At 41.4% G+C, this 19619-nt stretch overlaps 1 protein-coding gene across 6 annotated transcripts in view; it reads right to left on the bottom strand.

Annotated features, from left to right (window-relative positions):
• ACACA (acetyl-CoA carboxylase alpha) overlaps positions 1 to 19619 on the bottom strand; it is a 177965-nt gene that overhangs the window by 71485 nt on the left and 86861 nt on the right. For all 6 annotated transcript variants that reach the window (XM_019545631.1, XM_019545635.1, XM_019545634.1 and 3 more), the window contains 6 exons: positions 13573 to 13614; positions 11965 to 12180; positions 11206 to 11361; positions 8715 to 8918; positions 6032 to 6187; positions 4615 to 4761 (listed from right to left, as the gene is read on the bottom strand). In XM_019545631.1, the coding sequence (XP_019401176.1) occupies positions 4615 to 4761; positions 6032 to 6187; positions 8715 to 8918; positions 11206 to 11361; positions 11965 to 12180; positions 13573 to 13614 (921 nt within the window). The remainder of the gene's footprint in view (positions 1 to 4614; positions 4762 to 6031; positions 6188 to 8714; positions 8919 to 11205; positions 11362 to 11964; positions 12181 to 13572; positions 13615 to 19619) is intronic.

Genomic DNA, 19619 nt, shown 5'->3' with positions numbered 1-19619 from the left:
CTGTTAAAAAGGGTGACCAGTATAGCAGTGGCACAGGAAAACCAGCACGCTTTCACTGCTAGGATTTCAGATTAGTGTTTGGATACTCAGTCTTCAAGGAGGTGATTTATGAAATTCCCCGATTCAAAGCACAACCACTGCGCTACGGACCTGATTTTCAGCAGGGCTACCCAAATGGAGCAAAGAATGCCTCAGTACCCTCGGGGCACTGCTGGGTACTTCGGGAACCTCCAGCCCTGTGCTAATGCTCCAGCACTATTTGGGGCATCCATGTTCTGCTATGACTGCGTGGCTATAAAACCAGACTACAGAGTCATATGAAAGCCTCAGACACAGCTTTGTTATAGCTCTAGTGTAGCCAGGCTCAAACAAAACACGTCAGCCATGCACAAAAAACAAAACATCCAAGAGGTCTCTACACATCCCTGATCCTGTCTCTTCCAATTCGGCGTATGTTGGGCACCTCCAGCCTCTACTCACTCTCTCTATAGGTCTTCAGGACTTTGCAGGTCTGAGCCCTAAGAATAACGTGGGGTTTTTTTAAATGTAAAGACTCAAACTAGCGGGAAATAAATTTAGAAAGATCCTATGGCATAATCTAAACAAGCTGAATGCACTTACAATGATTTGACTGACAACCTTAGAAAGTGGACTGTTCTTGTAACTCTGTGCAATGCTATTTTCTGTCTTCAATGATTTAATTTTTCTATTTAACATAAACGCTCCAAAGCCATGTGTCCATCCACTTCAAAGCTCATTCCTGAGACACGGAGAGCATCTGCCTGGTAGGTTCCTAGCTTTTGCTATGGCCACAGTTTGAATTAGCAAATCATCATTCTGACGACAGCCTTGGTTCAAACATACCAGAGAAGGATTTGCTGAAGTTATTCTGGGCTCTTTAGGCCCAAAAGAGTTTTCAGTTTTTCGTCATCATGAATTTAGTGCTTGTGTAGCTCCTGCTCTACTGGAACCTCAGGTTTCAGCATCCTGAGTGAGCACCCTGGCCACCACGTTGCTGCCAGTTCAGTTCAGCCCTGATCTCTCAGTCTCCCGTTTGTAAAATAACAGTGATAGCTTTGAAACTGGAACCTGAATCATCATCTCCTTCATCTTAGTTGAATACTCCAGCCATTGGGAATCGGTGTCTCATTCTCTCATCAACCGAATAATTATTTATATGAAGTGGAATAAGCCCAGTAGGACAGATCCGAAGTCCCACCTCAAAGTAGCCATTAGCTTTGAAGCCCTGGTCTGAATCCAAAAGAGAAGGAACTCGAAGGTGAGTTTCCTATAACCCACATTACTGCCGTAGCTGCAGGGCTATTGGCTGTCCGGGGGTAAGCGAGGGCCATACTATACCATCTTTCTCTGGTTTTAGTCAAAAATTCTGTTCTGGATAAAAATGTTAAGTATGCCCTCAGCAGTTTCGCTTCAATGAACTGGCATTTTCCAATGCAAAACCATTGTGTTGGAAAATCCCCAATAAGTGCCAATAGTCACCTGCTCTCTGAGACCTTAACTGAGACCAGAGTCCTCAAACTCCTGTCCAGTGATGGTGAATTCCCAGTACTACCAACCAAGTTGGTATTACCAACCAACTCGAAGAAAACAAAGGCTCATTCTTTCTATGACCAACCTCTTCAAAGCTGTTTTGCAGCAGATCTTTGGGGCTGTGGATAGCAAAATCACAGCTTTAATACTCTTCATTCTGTCCTCATTCTCCATACCTCTGAATCCCCTTTATACACTGAGCTGGCTTTGCCCCTCAGTCAACAAGAGATTGTCTTCACCTATTTCCCCTGCTTGTGTGGCACTGTCACATTATATAGTGCCTAAGATTGATTTAACAACTATACCTTTAATGGTCTTGACCTCGTAACTTGTCAGTACTATTTTATTTTGATGATCAAGAACTCAAAGTGCAGAAAGCCTGACCCAAGTTGCCAAGCAAGCAAACCAAAAACCAGGGTGAGAAGCCAGGAATCTTGCCCACATCCACATTCATTCCTTTCAGACCATAATGTGTCCATTTTAATGAGAGTCACTGTAGAAGACACTTTTTTTTTTTTAATGAAAGAAGTCAATGTGTCCATTTGAGGATAAATAACTCTAAAAACAAATTCAGACAAGGTAAGGAGCAAATGAAAAGAATTTTAAGTATTTGGAAAAGGATCTACCATTTCACCAGTCTTGCTGAAACATCAAATACAGATTTTCCTTTCTTCTCCCCCTCAGGTCCACTCACCTTCTGCTCAGTCACTACTACAAGCTCCTGGATGAGTGCAGACTGTCTACTCCTGTTAGGTAATAACAGTCTGCATAACACCTAAATAGCAATGTCCAGCATCTCTGGATCCACCTTATTGCTGAGAAAAGTGGAATGGCTGCATTTAGAGGTTTCTTTTTAAACATGCATGCTGGCTTGGCTTTACCCTGCTTGCCTTTACTGTACTAGAGATGAACCAAACCTCAGCTGCCCCTCCTCTCCCCACATCCAACTGTCTTCTTGGTGAGAGGCACTTGAGTGCACGTTCATGACAAATTTGTTTCTTCAGCTAAAAGAAATTAAACCGTAAAAGCCTAAAGTCAGCTCATCCTGATAAAGTGAGCGCACCACAGAGGAATGCATCTGTCTGACAGCTTGTCACCTCCTCAGTGTCACCTGTCCTTCAGACTTTTGACTGCTCAGCCCTCTCCCTTAGATTGGCCACTCTTGCCCACAGACTGGCCCTATTGTGTGCCCAAGCTATTGGTAACAGAATTCAATACTAATACTTCAAACCTCATTCTGGCCTGTGGAAACTAACTAATCTAGCTGAGAACTGGCTCAGCTGACATACTTTACCAGCTGTCCTGAGAGTTAGGCACAAACCTCTCCAGGAAATGAGAGAAATGGAGGAAGATTTCCTTTACTGTCCCTCTTTCTCTGCTGCAGTTGAGAAGAGCTGACACTGGAATTTCACCTTCAGGGCCAAGGCTCTTCTCAAAGCTACTCCTTTGAGCAAACTTGGGGAAACTCGCTAAGGTGCCACTCAACATTGCCACATGCTTCCATGCTCGGTCATCCTCAAAGAATACGGACAGCAAAAAGCAGGGATAAACACCCCAAGTCCTAAACCTGTATTTGACCATTATCTTATTTGAACCAGCTGTTATTTATATGGTCATGTTAGTGCTCTTTGTGATGCTAAATCACTGGTTTCCACAAAAGCCACAAGCGAGTCTTCCAAGGGTTAAAAAAACCTCCCCATTTTTTGTGGTCTTTGGGTACAGAATCTCGTATAATAAGACTATTTGTATTCATACTGGCAGAGTAAACACTACATGTTCATGCCCAGGCAGCTCTGTGCTTGTAATTTCAGCTAGAACAGAGCTCTGTCCCTAAGGGACTTTGCTATTCCCCCAGCCTCCATCCGCTCAAACGCAGAATGAGAGCAGAGAGAAAGAAAAAGATCATGGCAAGAGTCTCCACACAGCACTGCAACCTCAGCTTTCACTCACTAAGACGCCTCCACCATTTCTGGTTTTAATTACCTTAGTTAAAATACCCATTCTAGGCCCAGCAGCAATGAGGAAACCGACCTATCCTTCCTTAAACCTGTATTTACTGATTAGGTTAGACTCAAAATATATATATCTCTGAAACCTTTCCCTGACAAAGGGCTTAGAGCGAGATGTAATAAATAGTGCTGAAATTCTCTGTCTAACATTTCTTTGCATCTCCTACTCTAAAAAAACCAAATGATTTCTTATCACTATTTTCCTGATGTTTTACATATAGAAACATGACTGTGGCCAGCCTAAACCCGTGTGTCCAATTAAAAGGTGATTGTGAGCTTAATAATCCTATTAAAAATATAAATCACTCCTCCACCTGCTCACATTTAAACAGATTCACTTTTTGCAGTTCACTTAGGCTGGACAATGAAAATGCACTAATCAGGTTTCCTTTTGCTGCTGGTTTATTACCCTGTTAGCTCAATGTTGCAACCTTTAGGTTTCAAACCTAATGATTCCTCCACGGGGTTCAGGAGCAGGGTCTGGATTTCATCATCACAACACAGACTTTAACACTTGAGCTAAGACCTGAACTCTATTACCCTGGTAGCATAAGTAGGTTGTTAGTCGCTAGTAAATCAGCCATTAAAGGGGAACGTTTGTTGCACAAGCTTTTCCAGCATATTTACACAAACACTGCACAGGAATATTTCAATATAAGGCATAACATTATTTTCATTTGCTAAGTGAACAATATATACTACCACTTATCTTTATAAAAACAAATATTTTGTTCAAGTGTTCCCCTTCAAGTGGAAACTTCTGCATGTCTCTCTGAATTAAGAGGGACTGGGAAAAGATGGTGGCAACACAGCATGAATGTAAGTTTGAAACAAAACCATAATTTACTCAGGAGATTTAAATACCCATTGTACACAATGTATTAAATTTTTAATGAAACAAAAATCTCATTTTCAAGCCAGGGATTTCATCTACAGAAAGGCAGATGAATAGATTTTGTGCCTGGCTTGGTATCTTCCCATTACAATTGTCCAAGCCAGTCTAAACTGTAGTGTGGTGCAGGAAGAGAGGGAAGATCCAGAAAGGGTCACTTGCCTCGTTTCCACCAGGTAGCCTGTTCATGTGCACCAGCTGGCCTTGATCGTCCAGGACCAGTTCGGTATAAGTCAGCATGTCAGAAGGCAGAGGCGGTGTAGACAGAATTGCACATTCGTTCATGGAATCCCAGAGTTTAATCAGCGACTAGCAGGGAAAAAATTAAACTCGTGTTAAAATTACAGAGTCTTAATATTTTGGCTGTAATTCATTCTGAAGCAAAATCAAGACAGACATTTTTTCTACATCTATTTGGTCTTTAATTGCCCAACTTCCAGCATTTGGCTGATGATATTTATTAGATCTCATCTCACTTGAACCTTTAAACCATGAACGAGGATTGCAGCCAAAGTAACATTATCTACAGTAATGGAATTTGATATATGACCCAAAAAACAAGGTACAAAGTTCACACTAGCATACAGCAAGTCCAAGAGCAATGAAGCTTACTGTTTGTTCAGCAAGCTCATTCACTGGGGTCTCATCTATACTGGGCTTGGTTAATCTCCATTGGTGCAGCTCCACCATTAGTAGCAGAGAAGTTGCAGAGGTAACGTGTGAGCTATTACCAACTCAGTGCAGATTTACAGTGTGTACAGACATTTCTTCTTCCAGGAAACTCTCCTGGAAGTGATTTAGCCCATGTTGTTCCCAGGTTCTTTTTCTCTTAGAGCAGACATTTTTACTCTGGGGGAAAAAAGGCTGAACATCTGTACACTCGTGGTTGCTGCTCTCCCAGGAGAAACCATGAGTGTACAGATGTTATGGCTTTTTCTCCCAGAGTAAAAATGGCTGCTCCAAGAGAAAAAGAACCTGGGAACAACCAGGGTTAAATCTCTTCCAAGAGAGTTTCTCCTGGGACAGCAAATGTCTGTACATACTGACAACACAAGCTGACTACGGGCAGTCTGAGTTAGCCAATCGGTGCTGCCCTATGCACTGTTGCCAGACAGACTAAGGGAGCCCGCCGAGCATACTGAGATATGTGCATAGGACCCCCCTTGGCTACATAACTGCAAGTTCACCACTCTTCAAGGCTTCAACATCTGAATGTCTGTACACGTAGCTCTGGGTAAGTTTTTCTACCATTAAAACAAACCTGGGAGAATTCTTCCCAATCATCTGAATGTGTGTGCACAGTCTGTATGAAGCCTTAGATGATACTGAGGTAAAAAAAAAACTATGTTGCTTCCACACTACTGCTTTCACTGTTCCCTCTGCTCATAAAGCTACAGCAGTGAAGAATGAAAAGTTCTACGCTTCCCCACAGACTCTTCTTTAGATCAGCAAGAACTGCAAACACTACTGGACCTTCAAGCTGCTGGGCTCTTCTGATGAGCAGGAGGGCTACCTTTTAACATGCTTTCCTCATGCCAACCACCGAACAGCCCACAGAGGCCTGTCAATGAAGATTTACCTGCCGAAACATCTCAGGAATGTCATAGACATATGTTGTCCCTAAAGACTGTGCCTGGAACCTCTTGGACTGAAGGAGGTCTTTTGTCACATATGGGGTGTTGATCAGCATGCCATGAAGTGGTCCCTGTTTATCTCCATATGCCTGGAACATAATCTGCAGAAGAAAACATTACCACTATAAAGATATGACATGACATCCATAAACCTAAATGGAAATGTCCCCACAGAATCCCTAGTTCACTAGGTTTCCACTAGATTGTCCAGTTCACTTGTGTTCTCCCAAAATATGACAATACCTGCAGATCCTATAATGACAAGGTTCATCACGACTTAGTTGTTTATGGAAACAAAGTTGGACCATTACTCTAGATCACTGACTTTTAATAACAACACAGTGGTAGGCAAAGGTGCACAACCACTTCTCCATGGAAAGAAGACCATAACGTAGACTATTTCTTGTTCACCTGTACTTACTCTGACACTGTATGCCGATTGATTGCGATAGCTGAGAGCAATGAGGGGAACTTTATTATTTATGTAGTTGAATAGCACTGTACAGGAGCTAAATACCATTCATATTCCTCATGACTGATCACGGAAGCCAGTTCAAGACTTGCATATGTCATTCGGTTTGAAGTTTTGATATTACAAGTTTAAAAGATTCTTCCAGAGTAGTGACATGAGTTATCAGCTGCCATACTTCACAGTGCTATATATTCCACTCATCCAGGACTCTATAGGAAATGTATTTCCTCTGATGACAGTGAACTACAGTGAGTGCTGCTTAACTGGGACAACACTGAACTAGCGATGCTTAAGGGTGCCACATTTGACTGGAGCCAAAGGATTAAATTGTTCTTAATGGAGTGGTTGTTTGGCTTGACACTCCCAACCATAGTTCTTCAATTGAGAAGTTGATGGATAAAAAAAAAAGAGAAAGTAGTGGCATTCAAGAGAGACAGAATTCAATAAATGATGCAATAAAATATTATATTGACTTAAAACACCACCTTAAAGACTTTACAGGCGATATTTGAGAAAATAAAGCAACCTGCTCTAAGAGATCTATTTAATCAGGAAGACAAACGCTTATCATGATGCCCCAGCTAAGAAGCTTTGACTGTACTAGGAGCCCAATCCGACCTCTGCAGAAGCCTTTTTTGAATGATGCAAAGTGGAATCGGGCCTGACAGAAGGCAATGAGTCCAGGAGGCACAGCACAGGACTGGAAAACAGAAGACCTGGGTTCTGCCATGACCTATCTAAGTTTCCATACCACAATCCCTGCATGCAGCAGTGGTTTTTTAACTCTCCTAACAGAGTTCTCAAGATGCAAACCATAATGCTTTAATAAAATGGGGGGTTTTTTTTAGACTGAAGACGGTGGCACAGGCCAGTTATTTACTACCTGGAGTTTAACACCTTGAGACCTCCCATAAAGGAGAAATCTAAAAGATTTCTCATTAAACAAGAAATTGTGAGGAACAAATAGTTTTCAGAATCATTAGCACCATGGGTTACCATCTGAGTTTTAAAAGCACAGACCAACTTGAAACTATTCTGAAAATTATATCGGAATCATCCCTCTTGTCCCTTGAATGCTTTGACTGAAATGTATTTGAGGCTATTCTGGGGAAAGAAAAAAAAATATATATATATCTCAATACTCAACAAAAATGCAGCCCCTCATCTACCTGTGCACTAACTTCAAAAAATTCACATCTTAGGATGATTTTTTTCTGACCCTCTCATCAAAAACAGAATTTAAAAGAAAAGGTCACCTTGACAAATGACCAATGAAACACGCATTTTAAGCCCAGCAAGTGAAGCTTAACAAAATGTCCTTTTCTTTTCCTTTACTCCATTCAAAGGCAGAAATAAAGTAAAACATGTGGACACTATCTGCTCTAGGATCTCTAGACCTGGAGAGACTGCCTGGCTAAGCAGCCTGCAAGAAAAATTTGGAAGGAAAAAAAATATATATGGTGACTCAGCACAATGTATTTGACACAAACAACCTCCAACTGATTTATTCTGTTGCTACCGCCGCATGGCAGAGCAAAGGGAGATGTAAAGTCATTTCTATATTTCAAATGCAAAGGGAGATGTAATTGCAAAGGCGGGGTGTAAACTTATTTCTCTATTTCATTTTTTCTCATGCATCCAAGGTCTACATTTTAATCTGCAGACATTTGAGTTGTTTATGTAAAATATGTGTAGGCCATACAAAAGCACAAAAGACTGTTAGTACAGACAACCCCTGCAGAAAAGTCCTTTTGAATGCAATAAAGATGACACCAATAAGGTTCTCGAAAAATTTAATAGGATTCCACAGAAATTAATTCTCTCTAGGTACTGAATTTAAAAGGCATTCCCAGAGATTTTTTCAGCCTGTTCCGAAGTGTGTAGAAAGAATAACATCTTCTATTAAGTTCTACAGGATAGGTCCAAAGCGTGTAAACGGTGCTGGCTTCCTGTAACAGTTCAAAGGATTTTCCCACAAAGGAAAACAGCAAAGAGCAAGCAAATGGCTTGAGAACACACTTCAAGCTACACTACTTCTCTTGGAATAGCAATCCTTTGTTGACTGAAACAATAATGCACCACTTGGTATTTGGATCAGACTTAATAGTCTCCCCTTCCCCCCACACACACCACTCACCACCTGCACACAACCATACCTGGGCTGTCCTGGAATCTGTCACCTCCTTGTAGAGGCTGATGTCCAAGTAGTAGCCAGATTCATTGGTCAGGAAGAGACGGATAGGTATCGCTTTTCCAGTTGGTGTCAAGCGAATGTTGATTTTCAGCTCTGCTTGAAGGACACGGAGTTTCCACAGGCGGCTTCCATAGCGCATCACCATGCTCCGTACAGACTCTTCAATCTTGGCACGTACAAAGAAAAGGGAGTTTATGTCACCTTTCTGCTCCAGACATGACACTGCCATTTCTGCTTCTCACAATGGGTCACAACAGAGGATGCAGGCCAACATGTGGGGCTGCTAACAAACCCAAGAGTGAGCTAACAAGGCTTCTTTCTCACCTCTTCAAATCAGACCACCTTCCTTTCCTCCCTCTCCCTTGCATTGAGATCCCACCCTGCAGAAGCAGTAGACATTGCATCTGAGCATGCTGACAGTATGCTGTAATGATACTACCAGTTGGCTTAAGGGACTGGAGAGCATGGCACATGAGGGAGACAGCGTGTTATTTTCATTAAACACTGAATCCCTTTGGGACCAAAATGAGATCGACCATGTGTCCTTTCACTGAAGTTCCTGTACCACTGATGCTATGTGAGCTTGGAGTTCCATCAATTCATTCCTCAGCTATTTTTAGGGAAGGCGCTTCGTCAACTAATAAAGTTTAGAAATGCCTGCAATAGACTGGAGGTTAGGCTTGAGCACAGTGTTGTACCCTTTGGCACGTAACCCCTCCAACCAGCAGAGAGCTTCAATGCTGTGTGCTCACTCTACTGAATTTCCATGTCTCATCTCTTGCAAATATTGTTCTCAGCTAGGAATTATGAGATGCAGGAAAGCACCATGAAAGTAAAAACCTTGGCAAACAGTTAAGTAGCATTTATATGCACGATAACCATGTTTCATTGCATGTACAGTACAGTGCCTTAAATCAACAAAGCAATTACCACTTGGAGCTTGTTCCTGTGCTGTTTTATTAAACTTTATAATATACTCCTGTTGGTAAATAGCGCATATTAAAGTAAGGCAATTTGTAGGCTATTTCCACCTTTCTCTCCAAAAACCTCTTTTCAAAGGCTGCTCAGGGCAGAGGCAATGCTGCACACACAGGAGCTGATCATCACTGTTGCAGGTTTCAGCTGCTGTCCATGGCTCTGAGAAACAGGGTGCATGGCACCTCTCACAACAAGGTGGGGCTTGAATTAAGTAATCAAATGTACATGTGGCTTAAAATCCAACGGGCAGGAAACTCTGAGTTAAGTAACTTATTCCACTCTTTTTTTCTTTGCTCTTTTTTGTTATTTTCCAAAAAAAATACTCATTCTCATTTGCTTTAAACAATTAAAAGAACATTGATTTGCAACTAAATGTAGCTATTAAGCTAAGTTTAGTCCTAGTTTTGTTAACCAAGATAGAGTGTAGGTATCCACAGTTATTTAAACAATGACATTACCTTAACATGCATATATTCAGTTTCCCAATTTTCTTCATTTTTAACATTAGAAATTAGTGAGCAAAGCATTTCTTATTTACTGAATAATAAGTTTGCTTACTCCTGGCTTGTGTCAACTGCATGTGAACAGTAATGGGAACTCAATGAAAATGCACAAACACCGTATTTTAGAAGAGTTTAATCAGTTATGTAAAATTACCTTAAATCTGCTGGAAAAAATAAATTTATCCAAGCCCCATTTGTATTTAACACTAAATTATTAACTAAACACAGGAAGTAAGCTGACTAAAGGACATGGTAACCACAGATATGATTCTGAATAAACTGGCCACCAAACTACTAGCTGCATCCCCGGAAGTGAAGAAAGTGTTGCCTCGGCACCTGCTGAGGAGACTACTGCTGTCAAAAGCTGGTTTAGCACTTCATCAGCTCAGTTTCCAGGTGCTTACAGACTTCTACCACTTCCATGGCTTGATTTTTTTAAATCGTCAGCATCAAGCAAAGTCCCTGGATATATTTTTAATTATTTAATATATTATTGTTAGTTTAAGCCTTAACTTAGATTGTCATATTTTTAAATATACCTGATAAAAAAATTAAAAATAAATATTTGTATTTCTCTATTTACACCCCTGACATTTTAAAACCAGTTGGAGTGCTTCTGGCCAAACTACCTAAATGCCTGCACTAACCAAGGAGCTCACAAACCTGGTCTCTAGCATTTACGTTAATCGATGCCACTGTTCCCAAAAGTTTAATCTGTGTTTTCATGGGAGCAATATTATCTACTGGTTCTATCCTGCATGATTTAGAATTGCAGTTAACATGAAGAAACTTAAGTCAGGCAGAAAAAAAAAAAGCACCATACCTAAATCCAGTAATTAGTTTCCTGGGTTTCTGATACAGAGCAGCAAACGAAATCTATTCTTCAATCATGGTATGAGACTAAGTGGATTCAGTCAGCAGGAGAAGGCCAGCCCAAGAATAACCAACAGCTTGTAAGTGGGAGACACGTACCTTAGATGGATCCATGATGACAGTGGGCACAAAGTTTAAGAAGATGTGATTGCAGTCCGTGCGCACGTTGGTGTTATTAAACGCCACCTCCAGCTCATCCATGGCTTCCAAAAGCAAGCGCTCCCCTTCGTTCTGAAGATACTCAAAGGAGGCTTCCTGCAGGAGATTGCCAACAGATTTCTTATCTCATGCTAGCATCCCCTCCACCCCAAACCCATTGTATTAGACTATAAAAGACCATAGCGGAAAACAACAGGAAAAAAGATTATAGTCGTTTTGGCATACAAAGCATATCAAGGTCCCATTGTGGATGGCATCTCATTCAGATACTAAGTCAAATTGTGTCCTCAGTTACATCAGCATAAAACTGGAAAGACACTCATACAGTGTCTACTGATTTCACATAGCATCTAATGTATGAACCTGTGCACTTAAAAGTGTTATTACCCTGGTTCAGGGGCCATCCAGCGCTAAAAGGAAAAAGAGATTAAACCCAGGTTCTTCTGCCTCCAAAAGAAAGCTCCCTTCCTATACAATTTAAGCTAAAGGAAAATCTGATTTAAGTGCAGGCATCATGAGAAATGCTCCTAGAGATGTACCACCGCACTAAGTAGAAGGCAGAGGGTTTATAGTGTATGTACACACGCACACAGGTGCACAGTTGCACACATGGGCTGGTACAGGGGTACACAACATTTCCAACTGACCTCCTCCACATGCTACCGCAGAAGTAGACCTCCCAGACAGCACAAAACCTACCTTGGTGACTAAGTCTGAATGCCTTATAATAGCCCTCACGAAGAACCTGTAGTCTGTCACCTCTGTGCCCACTTCGACTTTGGCTGCTCCCAGGTACAGGTGCATCTTATGGTTGGCGCACGGAATGGCAGTGAGATCAAAGTTTCTCATTCGGTTCAGCTCTAACTGGAAAGCCAGAGCTGGCTCCAAGTGGCGGTAGATCCTATCTTCCTCAAACTGGAGGAGGAGGAGTGAAGCCCATCTCACAATATTTGGGGCACAGGTGAGAAGGGAGTGGAGAAAAAAAGGAGAACACCTGTTAGGAACTTGGGTCCTGTAGGGACTGAGAGAATTTGAGGATCTCCAACAGCTTGAGGCCCATACAACAGCAAGTATTGCCACAGTGGCACATTTATAGCAGATTCCATCCTTCATTACAAAATTGCATCCAAGATCCTAACTCATCTCCCCAAATTTGTAGGCAGGCTGAAACAATAGTTCTTAAGGGCATACCCTGCCCTGTTTGCATCAGAGGTCCAGCCATGAACTCTAGAATGGGTGATTTAAATATCAGTATCACTAAGTGATTAATTTTAGCAGAAATGTTCAACTGATAACCATATCCCACAACTGCAAATTACTTCTCACTCTGCACGTGCAATGTTCTCGGCTGCCCTGTACTCAGGAGCCCAAACCTTTAAACTTTGCTCCTCTGGCAAAAAAGCTTGCATGTCACCTGCAAAAGCTTACAACTCTCTAAACCAGTTACGCTCTAAGGTGCCATTCTTCCTTACTTTCCGCCTGGCAATACAAAACTCTCTGGTACATCAAAAATCTAAAAATACTGAAACAGAGCAAAATAAACTGGATTCAGTTGGAAATAAAAACCGTGACAGCAACAATATATAGCCCCTTTTATGAATTTTCATCTTTCATTAATTAAAAAACCCCCTCAAAATTCAAATGAAGCTGCCACAGTATTTCCAGTCGGATGCACCAGAGTTATTAGCATTGAGTGCTGTGCACTGAAGCTGCCAGTGTGTGCAAAGTAGAACAGAAATGGTTGTAGTCTTGTTCTCAAGCTCAGTCACTGCCTACAAATGAAGCCTATAAAAGGAAAAGAACTTTCTACGGACAACTTTCTTCGGGTTTTCATCTTCCCATAGAGTTTACACTCTTGTCCTGGTGACCACAGCACTAAAAGCACTGCTTTGGAACAGAACACGTCATGTAATCTGCAGCCAAGTGCAGTTAGTGGAACAACACAAAATTTATCAGTAAATTGGTTTTTAGTAATTTTGCTGCATGATGGCTAAGACTTTAAAAAGCAAGAGCCTAAAGTTACCTTTCCAAATCCATATTTAACATCTAAATAAATGGTCTGACTATCAAAACTGCCAATTATCAATCGCTTATAGATGCTCAATAGCTCATATTAGCCCTGTCAATGTAACAAAATGTAAAAGGGAGGCAGGGGGAGTGGAAGGGAAGGAATATGCACAGGTTTCCTAGTGAAATTGTGCTCAGGTGAATCCTCTCACTTCTGGACAGATCTAGGATGAGTTGGGGAAAAAGAAAACAAATCAACTGAAAATGTAGAAAGAGCAGCACTGAGCAGGTGCGGCTTACCTTGTCTCTGGCACGGAATGTGAAAAATTTGGGGAATTCTCTCTGTTTGAAAATAAAAAGAATTTGATCAGTCCTTCTATAGCACAACATACCATCTGTTCAGCACAGCAACTGCTGAAAGGAAGGACTTAATGTGGCAATGGGGGGGGGCAGGAAAACACGTATAACTTGCTACTATGATAGTGACAGTTGCCTTAAACATTCATGTTTTAAACAGAGATGATGGGAAGACTTCCTCTTGGAGGGGGAAGCAGGGGCAAATTAAATTTATGCGTACTGCTAACGCAGGAGGTGGCTCTTGATTATCTTTTCATTATTTTTATTTAATGCTGGGTATTAAAAAAAACAAGTTCTGGCTGGCCAAGGGGAGGAACAGTGGGGTACGACTCTGCTATTACTCCAATTAGTCATTTCAATTGTGGGGTTAACTGAGAGTCTAAACTAGAGACTTAACTGCACACATGACACAGAGATGGTCCCTGCCTTGTAAAGAACTCTTCATACATCTATATCCTGTGTGAGCATGATACATAGCTTGCCAGCTTCTGCAGGAGGGGTTTTTTGCTCCTTGACGAGCTTCCCAGCCAGGCCTCCCAAATGAAACACAGTCTTTATGCAACAAACAGGCAAAAAAATAGAAAATACCAAACCAAAAAAAATGCCCTATCCTTGTTAAGCTCACAGCTTGCTGCTTTTTCTCTTGCTTACTTTTCTGGGAGTTTTTTAAAGCTCTGGACAGGACAATCCCTCCCTACCCGAATGCCCCACAGGTGGGCTCTCCCAATAGGGCTGACTGTTCCCTTTTAAAGGACACCCAGTTACACCCTGCTAATTGTGTTCCCTGTTCAAGAAAGGTTTAATGATTTTGTGAAAGTAATGAAAAGTCCAATAATTGATTTTATCTGCATGCCTTAAACAATATTCTAGAAATGTACCAAAAAAAATGTGCATTTCTTTGCTCATCCATTACCTGCATAGAAATCATTTATCCCTCATGATATCAAGGTGACAGGTCAAATCCTGAATCTCACTGCAAATCTAGGGGATATTGCCTTTTTAATGACATACAGCACAATGCTCAACACCTAATAAGCTTGGAGGACTTTGAATGGGATTGCTCATACATTCAAAATGCCCTAGTAGATGCCATTATTGAAGTCTGTGCTATTGGAAGTTGTACTTTTTGCTTTCAATTTACTACAATAATAATCATTTTGGTTGTTACTACAGCAACTGTACCAACAGTAATACAGCCACTGTACAAAAATACGATTGACTCTTTCCCATGCTGAAATCATTTTTGTACTCATTAATATGCTTTTATTATTTCAACATGTCCCAAGTATCCCAGACATTATGTAAAATGACATGATAGATATTGAAAGTGCTAATGCAGACTTCCTTTCGAACATATTGCATTTTAAAACATGATTAGAGTCAGAAACACACTATGGAAAGATGGTACCTTTATATCTACTCCCACCAGCTCCAATACAGAAATATACGTAATTATGCGTTGCCCCACTGAGCTCAGTGGGATTACATACATGCTTAAATTAAGCACATATCTATATGCTCTGCTGGACTAGGTCCCATGAGTTTCTGAGGCACATGCTTTCACATTAAGGATATAATTCAGTGCTAGACTAATACTCTTCACATTGCATTCAACGCAGTAAATGGGAAAGTAAGTGCGACTGTTCTGTACAGAGCACCATTAAAAACAGTCAGTAATGCGGACATATCTTTAGGTAGATTTTGAAGAAGTCACGTGTGTTGTGTTTTACGCTGCCATAATTCCATTGGTATTATGGATGCTTTGCACCAATGTAAGTGTGGGCATCTGCAAGCTTTCTATTCCTGGCAGGGGCAGAAAGAATTCATCCCACTTTGATCCCAACTGAAGCCTGCAAAGATGGGCAATTACGGAAGTCATTTCTTGAGAAAGAAGACATCTGACCTGGAGTTACTGAACCCTAGAACTGTTCTTAGAATCAGATGCAAGTTTTAAACATCAAGGAAGAAAAGAACAAGCAGCAGGTTGTCTCGTTTCTATAAAAGGAGCATAAAGACAGAGGGAGAGACACTGTATAATGTTATGCTGACCATTCACAGATCTTACAACCACTGGATCACCTGTTCAGACCTCCTCCATAAATGAGGCCTTAGAATTTCATACCAAACCCAGTAACTTGTGTTTGACTGCAGCATACCTTCCAAGTAGCCATATCTACCATAAAGAATCTTGCCGCTGGAAAAATGGGCAACTTCATAAGAAGTTTCTGTGATACCCAAAATTAACAAACAAGGAAACAAACACAGAATTAAGACTCTCACATTGCCTCAATACCCTTCCAAAACCGTCCCACCTGCCCCCCTCTGCATGCTGCCAATTTCTCCTATCATCATCCATGCTCATTCTATCACTAATGTAATTGCTTTCAAGGCATTTGACTAGTGTTGTGGGTAAATATAATAATTAAATGTGCACATACACAAAAATTCTCAGTGTTCTGGTACCAAAAACCGAAAGAGGACTCTGTTTCCTAGGAAGAGGAATTATACCCCTGCTGTGTTCTAATCAACCAACCATCATCAAGACAATCAAAATAATTTGCCTAAATTAGCCAATCAAGACACCCTGCAAATCGGAGAATGTGAAAAGCTACAACAGAAATCATCATAGCTGATTATTATACTAATAATCGCGTTAAAAACCTAATGAGATGAGGAAATTGGAAGCTTGCTGGAGCAACTCTCTATTACCTCAACATGCTGGGAACTAATTATATAGACTGTAATTAAAACAAAAACAAACCCAAGCCAAGCCCTGGGTAAGTTAATAGTTGGTCCAGTCACAAACTGAACAGAGTAAGAGATAATAATGAAGACTGACACTAATGTAGCACCTTTCATATGGAGATCCCAAAAGCACTCTACCAACTTCTCAGATATGTTGCTAACTATGCTGGCTCCTCTGAGCTGGAAAGTAGCAAGCTCCTAATAATGCAAAGTAATGCACAACAAGTCAGTACAGAAAGCAAATGCTATCACGTGAGAACCTAAGTACATACGAATACAGATGGAGAGCCCCCTTGGAAAACTAGACTGACTTCTGCGGAAAGAAAGCAAACACTTTTCATTCTTTTACTGACCCCAAATTACGAGGGCCCATCTCAAACAACAGCAACGTTCTGGCTGAAAGCACAAACACTGGGCTCTTCAATGTTGGGGGTTTTCACTGCAGCTCACTCACCTACATGCTGACCAAACTGGAATTGGCTTTGCTTTTAGGGGAATAGCCCCAAATAACAGGACGGCTCTTAGTCCAACACAGTATCCTTTGCTGCACAGATGATTGACATTTTATAGCTCCAAACTGTAGAGCTGTACCTCCGCGAAGATTTCTCCACCTCCAATTCCCAAGGGCTTGTTTACACTAGAATGAAAGGGGGCCTGGACAATGCCTTGGTTCATCTGGTCTAGGTAATACTGGAATAAAAGTAAGTCTGCAGAACTTGTTCAGAACTAACAATAGACAAACCTCCAAAGGTTCCCAGCATTTTTTTCATTCAAACCCTTTACCAGTACTTGGTATAAGATGAGCTCCTTAGAATACCCTTGCTCTTATCAGTGACCCCAATGCTTCCATACACTCCTTCGCATCTCTTCTCTGAGATGCTATCTAGCCAACAGTGTTTTGCTCAACTCAACTCAAACTGCATAGCTCCTAGCTCCCTAGACAGAAAAATCACACAGCTAAGATAGGAAGGAGGGGTACATCTGGCAGTAGTGACTACCAAAACACCAATGACATCAAAAGACTTGCCTTGCAAACCTGGCACCCAAAAACAACGAACAACAGGGCAGACTCATGCATGAAGACACCCTGAGACGCAAATATCCTTCAGCAACTGGCAAACGTCTCGCTAGTTTTTGAGTGTCTGGCATCTTTCCCTGCATTTTTCCCAAGTCTTACCCTGTGCTTTCCTGCTGGTCTCAAGCTCTGGGCTAAATAAAAAGCTGGCATTCAGCTGTCCTTTTACCTTGGAATAGGACAAAAAGAAAAGTGACTATGATGATGCTGCATTCACAACAATTATTCTTCACTACAAACCAGATGATAAGATCCACCCACCTGACAGCAAGTCAGGATGGAGAGCTGCTTGAAGGTGCTTCTCCATGCATGCACACCTTTTTATTAACTGCCCGCACTCATGCCCATTGACACTGGCACTGCAATTGCACATGAATCGTTTGAACTCTTCCTAGGCAGCATGTGCCAGGGACTGCTGGCCTCAGAAAGAGAACAGGTGTTACCTTCCTCTGTGAGTAGCTTTGTCAGGTTTTTTTTAAAATAGCAGCTGTACTCCGTTTTGCGCTGCAGGGATGAATTAAAATTCAACAGAAGCTGCATCTCAAAGTAAGATATTCAGTGGCGGTAGCAATCAGCCTCTGAGGTTTCATGTTTTTAAGAACAATTAGCACATACAGGTTGGCAACTTCAAAAGATGTGATTTAGCCATAACACACATTCATTTTTCATGGTTAAGGGCTGATTTAAGGCTGGTATCATCTGACATAAGTGTAAATTCTGCCGCTGTCCTAATGAAAATTGGACTGGGCCATTAAGCACAACATATAGAGGCCACTCCCTAGTCAGAGCTATGAGGATTGGCCCTCAGAGCTAGGAATACTAGGCAAAACATTAAACGTGTACATTTAAAGGGAAGAGGCCACCCACAAACCCCATCCCTTGTGGAAGCAGCACCCAATGTCCACAGTTAGACACTAACAGAAGGATCTGTTAATCCAGAGTAATGAATGAATCCTGAAGCTACCAGGCTTTCCACTTACCCCAAGTCCCAGCTCTCTGAATCCTATGAGGATTCTTCTATTCCTCCACTCAAAAGCGACAGCCTGTATCCAGAGACCCTCATAGTTCATCTCCCAGAATATATTTTATCCTGTAAGCTCTTTTTTTCCTTTCTAGAGCCTGGGGTTCCTTACTTAAGCCCCCCACATTTCTCCAAAGTCTCCCGCTTCCTATCTAAAGCCATTGATTGATATACATCTGTATACATTGTACTCTGCTAGGTTTGCTGCCATTAATACACTGGGGAAAGCAGTTCACTTTGCAGCATTTCCTAAAGCATTTTGGAAAAGCCTTTTACTTCTTTAGCCTGCAGGATAAACTCTCTTATTACTGTGTGAAGCAGAACCAATGAGGCTAACTTAGGGATAAGAAAAATTCCTAGCACTAGATATTTTTAATGGAAAGAATAAAAAAAAAGGGGGGGAGGGCAGGGGAGGTAGGTTCCAAACATTTTTGCTACCACAAGCCCATAAAAAGTCACCTAATTAATAGGTACCAAAACTGATCCAGCTGACAAGGAAGAACATTTTTCAACAGCAAGAAAACTGTAATCAGATAGTTGAGGGGAATCAGGGTTTCTTAGACACTACTATTCAATTACAGTATAAATATAATATACTTAAAAAAAAATTAAGAGCTGCAGGGAGACACTGTCGTGTGTGTCATGGGGCATTAACACATTACAATGCTGACAGTGCCTGGCCTTGCCTCTCATCTGACAACACACCTAAATTCAGGCTTCTCTGCATCCATGGTGGAAAGTCTATTCACCACACACAGGTATAATTCCCAAATGGCACTTGATAAGCTTGCTGCAAATCGAATAGAATATTGGTTGCTCAATAATTGGTTATTTCTGCAGAGGTGAGAACTAGTTTGTCCTTTAAGAAAAAAAAAGAAAAAATGCAAACTCTGCTAAAAGGTAATCTGGTCGCCCCAAACTTCTGCATTTTCCAGGCTGGATTTGCATGCAACTTAACTCACCCTCCTTGTGTACCCACAGCTTGCACCAACAGCAAGAAGAGCTGAGTTGATACACAAGGAGAAAAAGCTGGATTGTGCCCTGTACAGTCATCTGATTAGCAGGCATCAAGCTAGCCCATGCTCAAGTCAAAGTCCTGGGAACCAGACGGCTTCCTAACAGTGAGCACACTGAGTTCTACCTTGGCTG

This window comes from Crocodylus porosus, unplaced genomic scaffold (genome assembly GCF_001723895.1).
Source record: "Crocodylus porosus isolate Cpor-Errol unplaced genomic scaffold, CroPor_comp1, whole genome shotgun sequence".
Taxonomy (NCBI): domain Eukaryota; kingdom Metazoa; phylum Chordata; order Crocodylia; family Crocodylidae; genus Crocodylus; species Crocodylus porosus.
The sequence above is the reverse complement of the archived record's forward strand: the minus strand, read 5'-3'. Positions and strand labels throughout refer to the sequence as shown.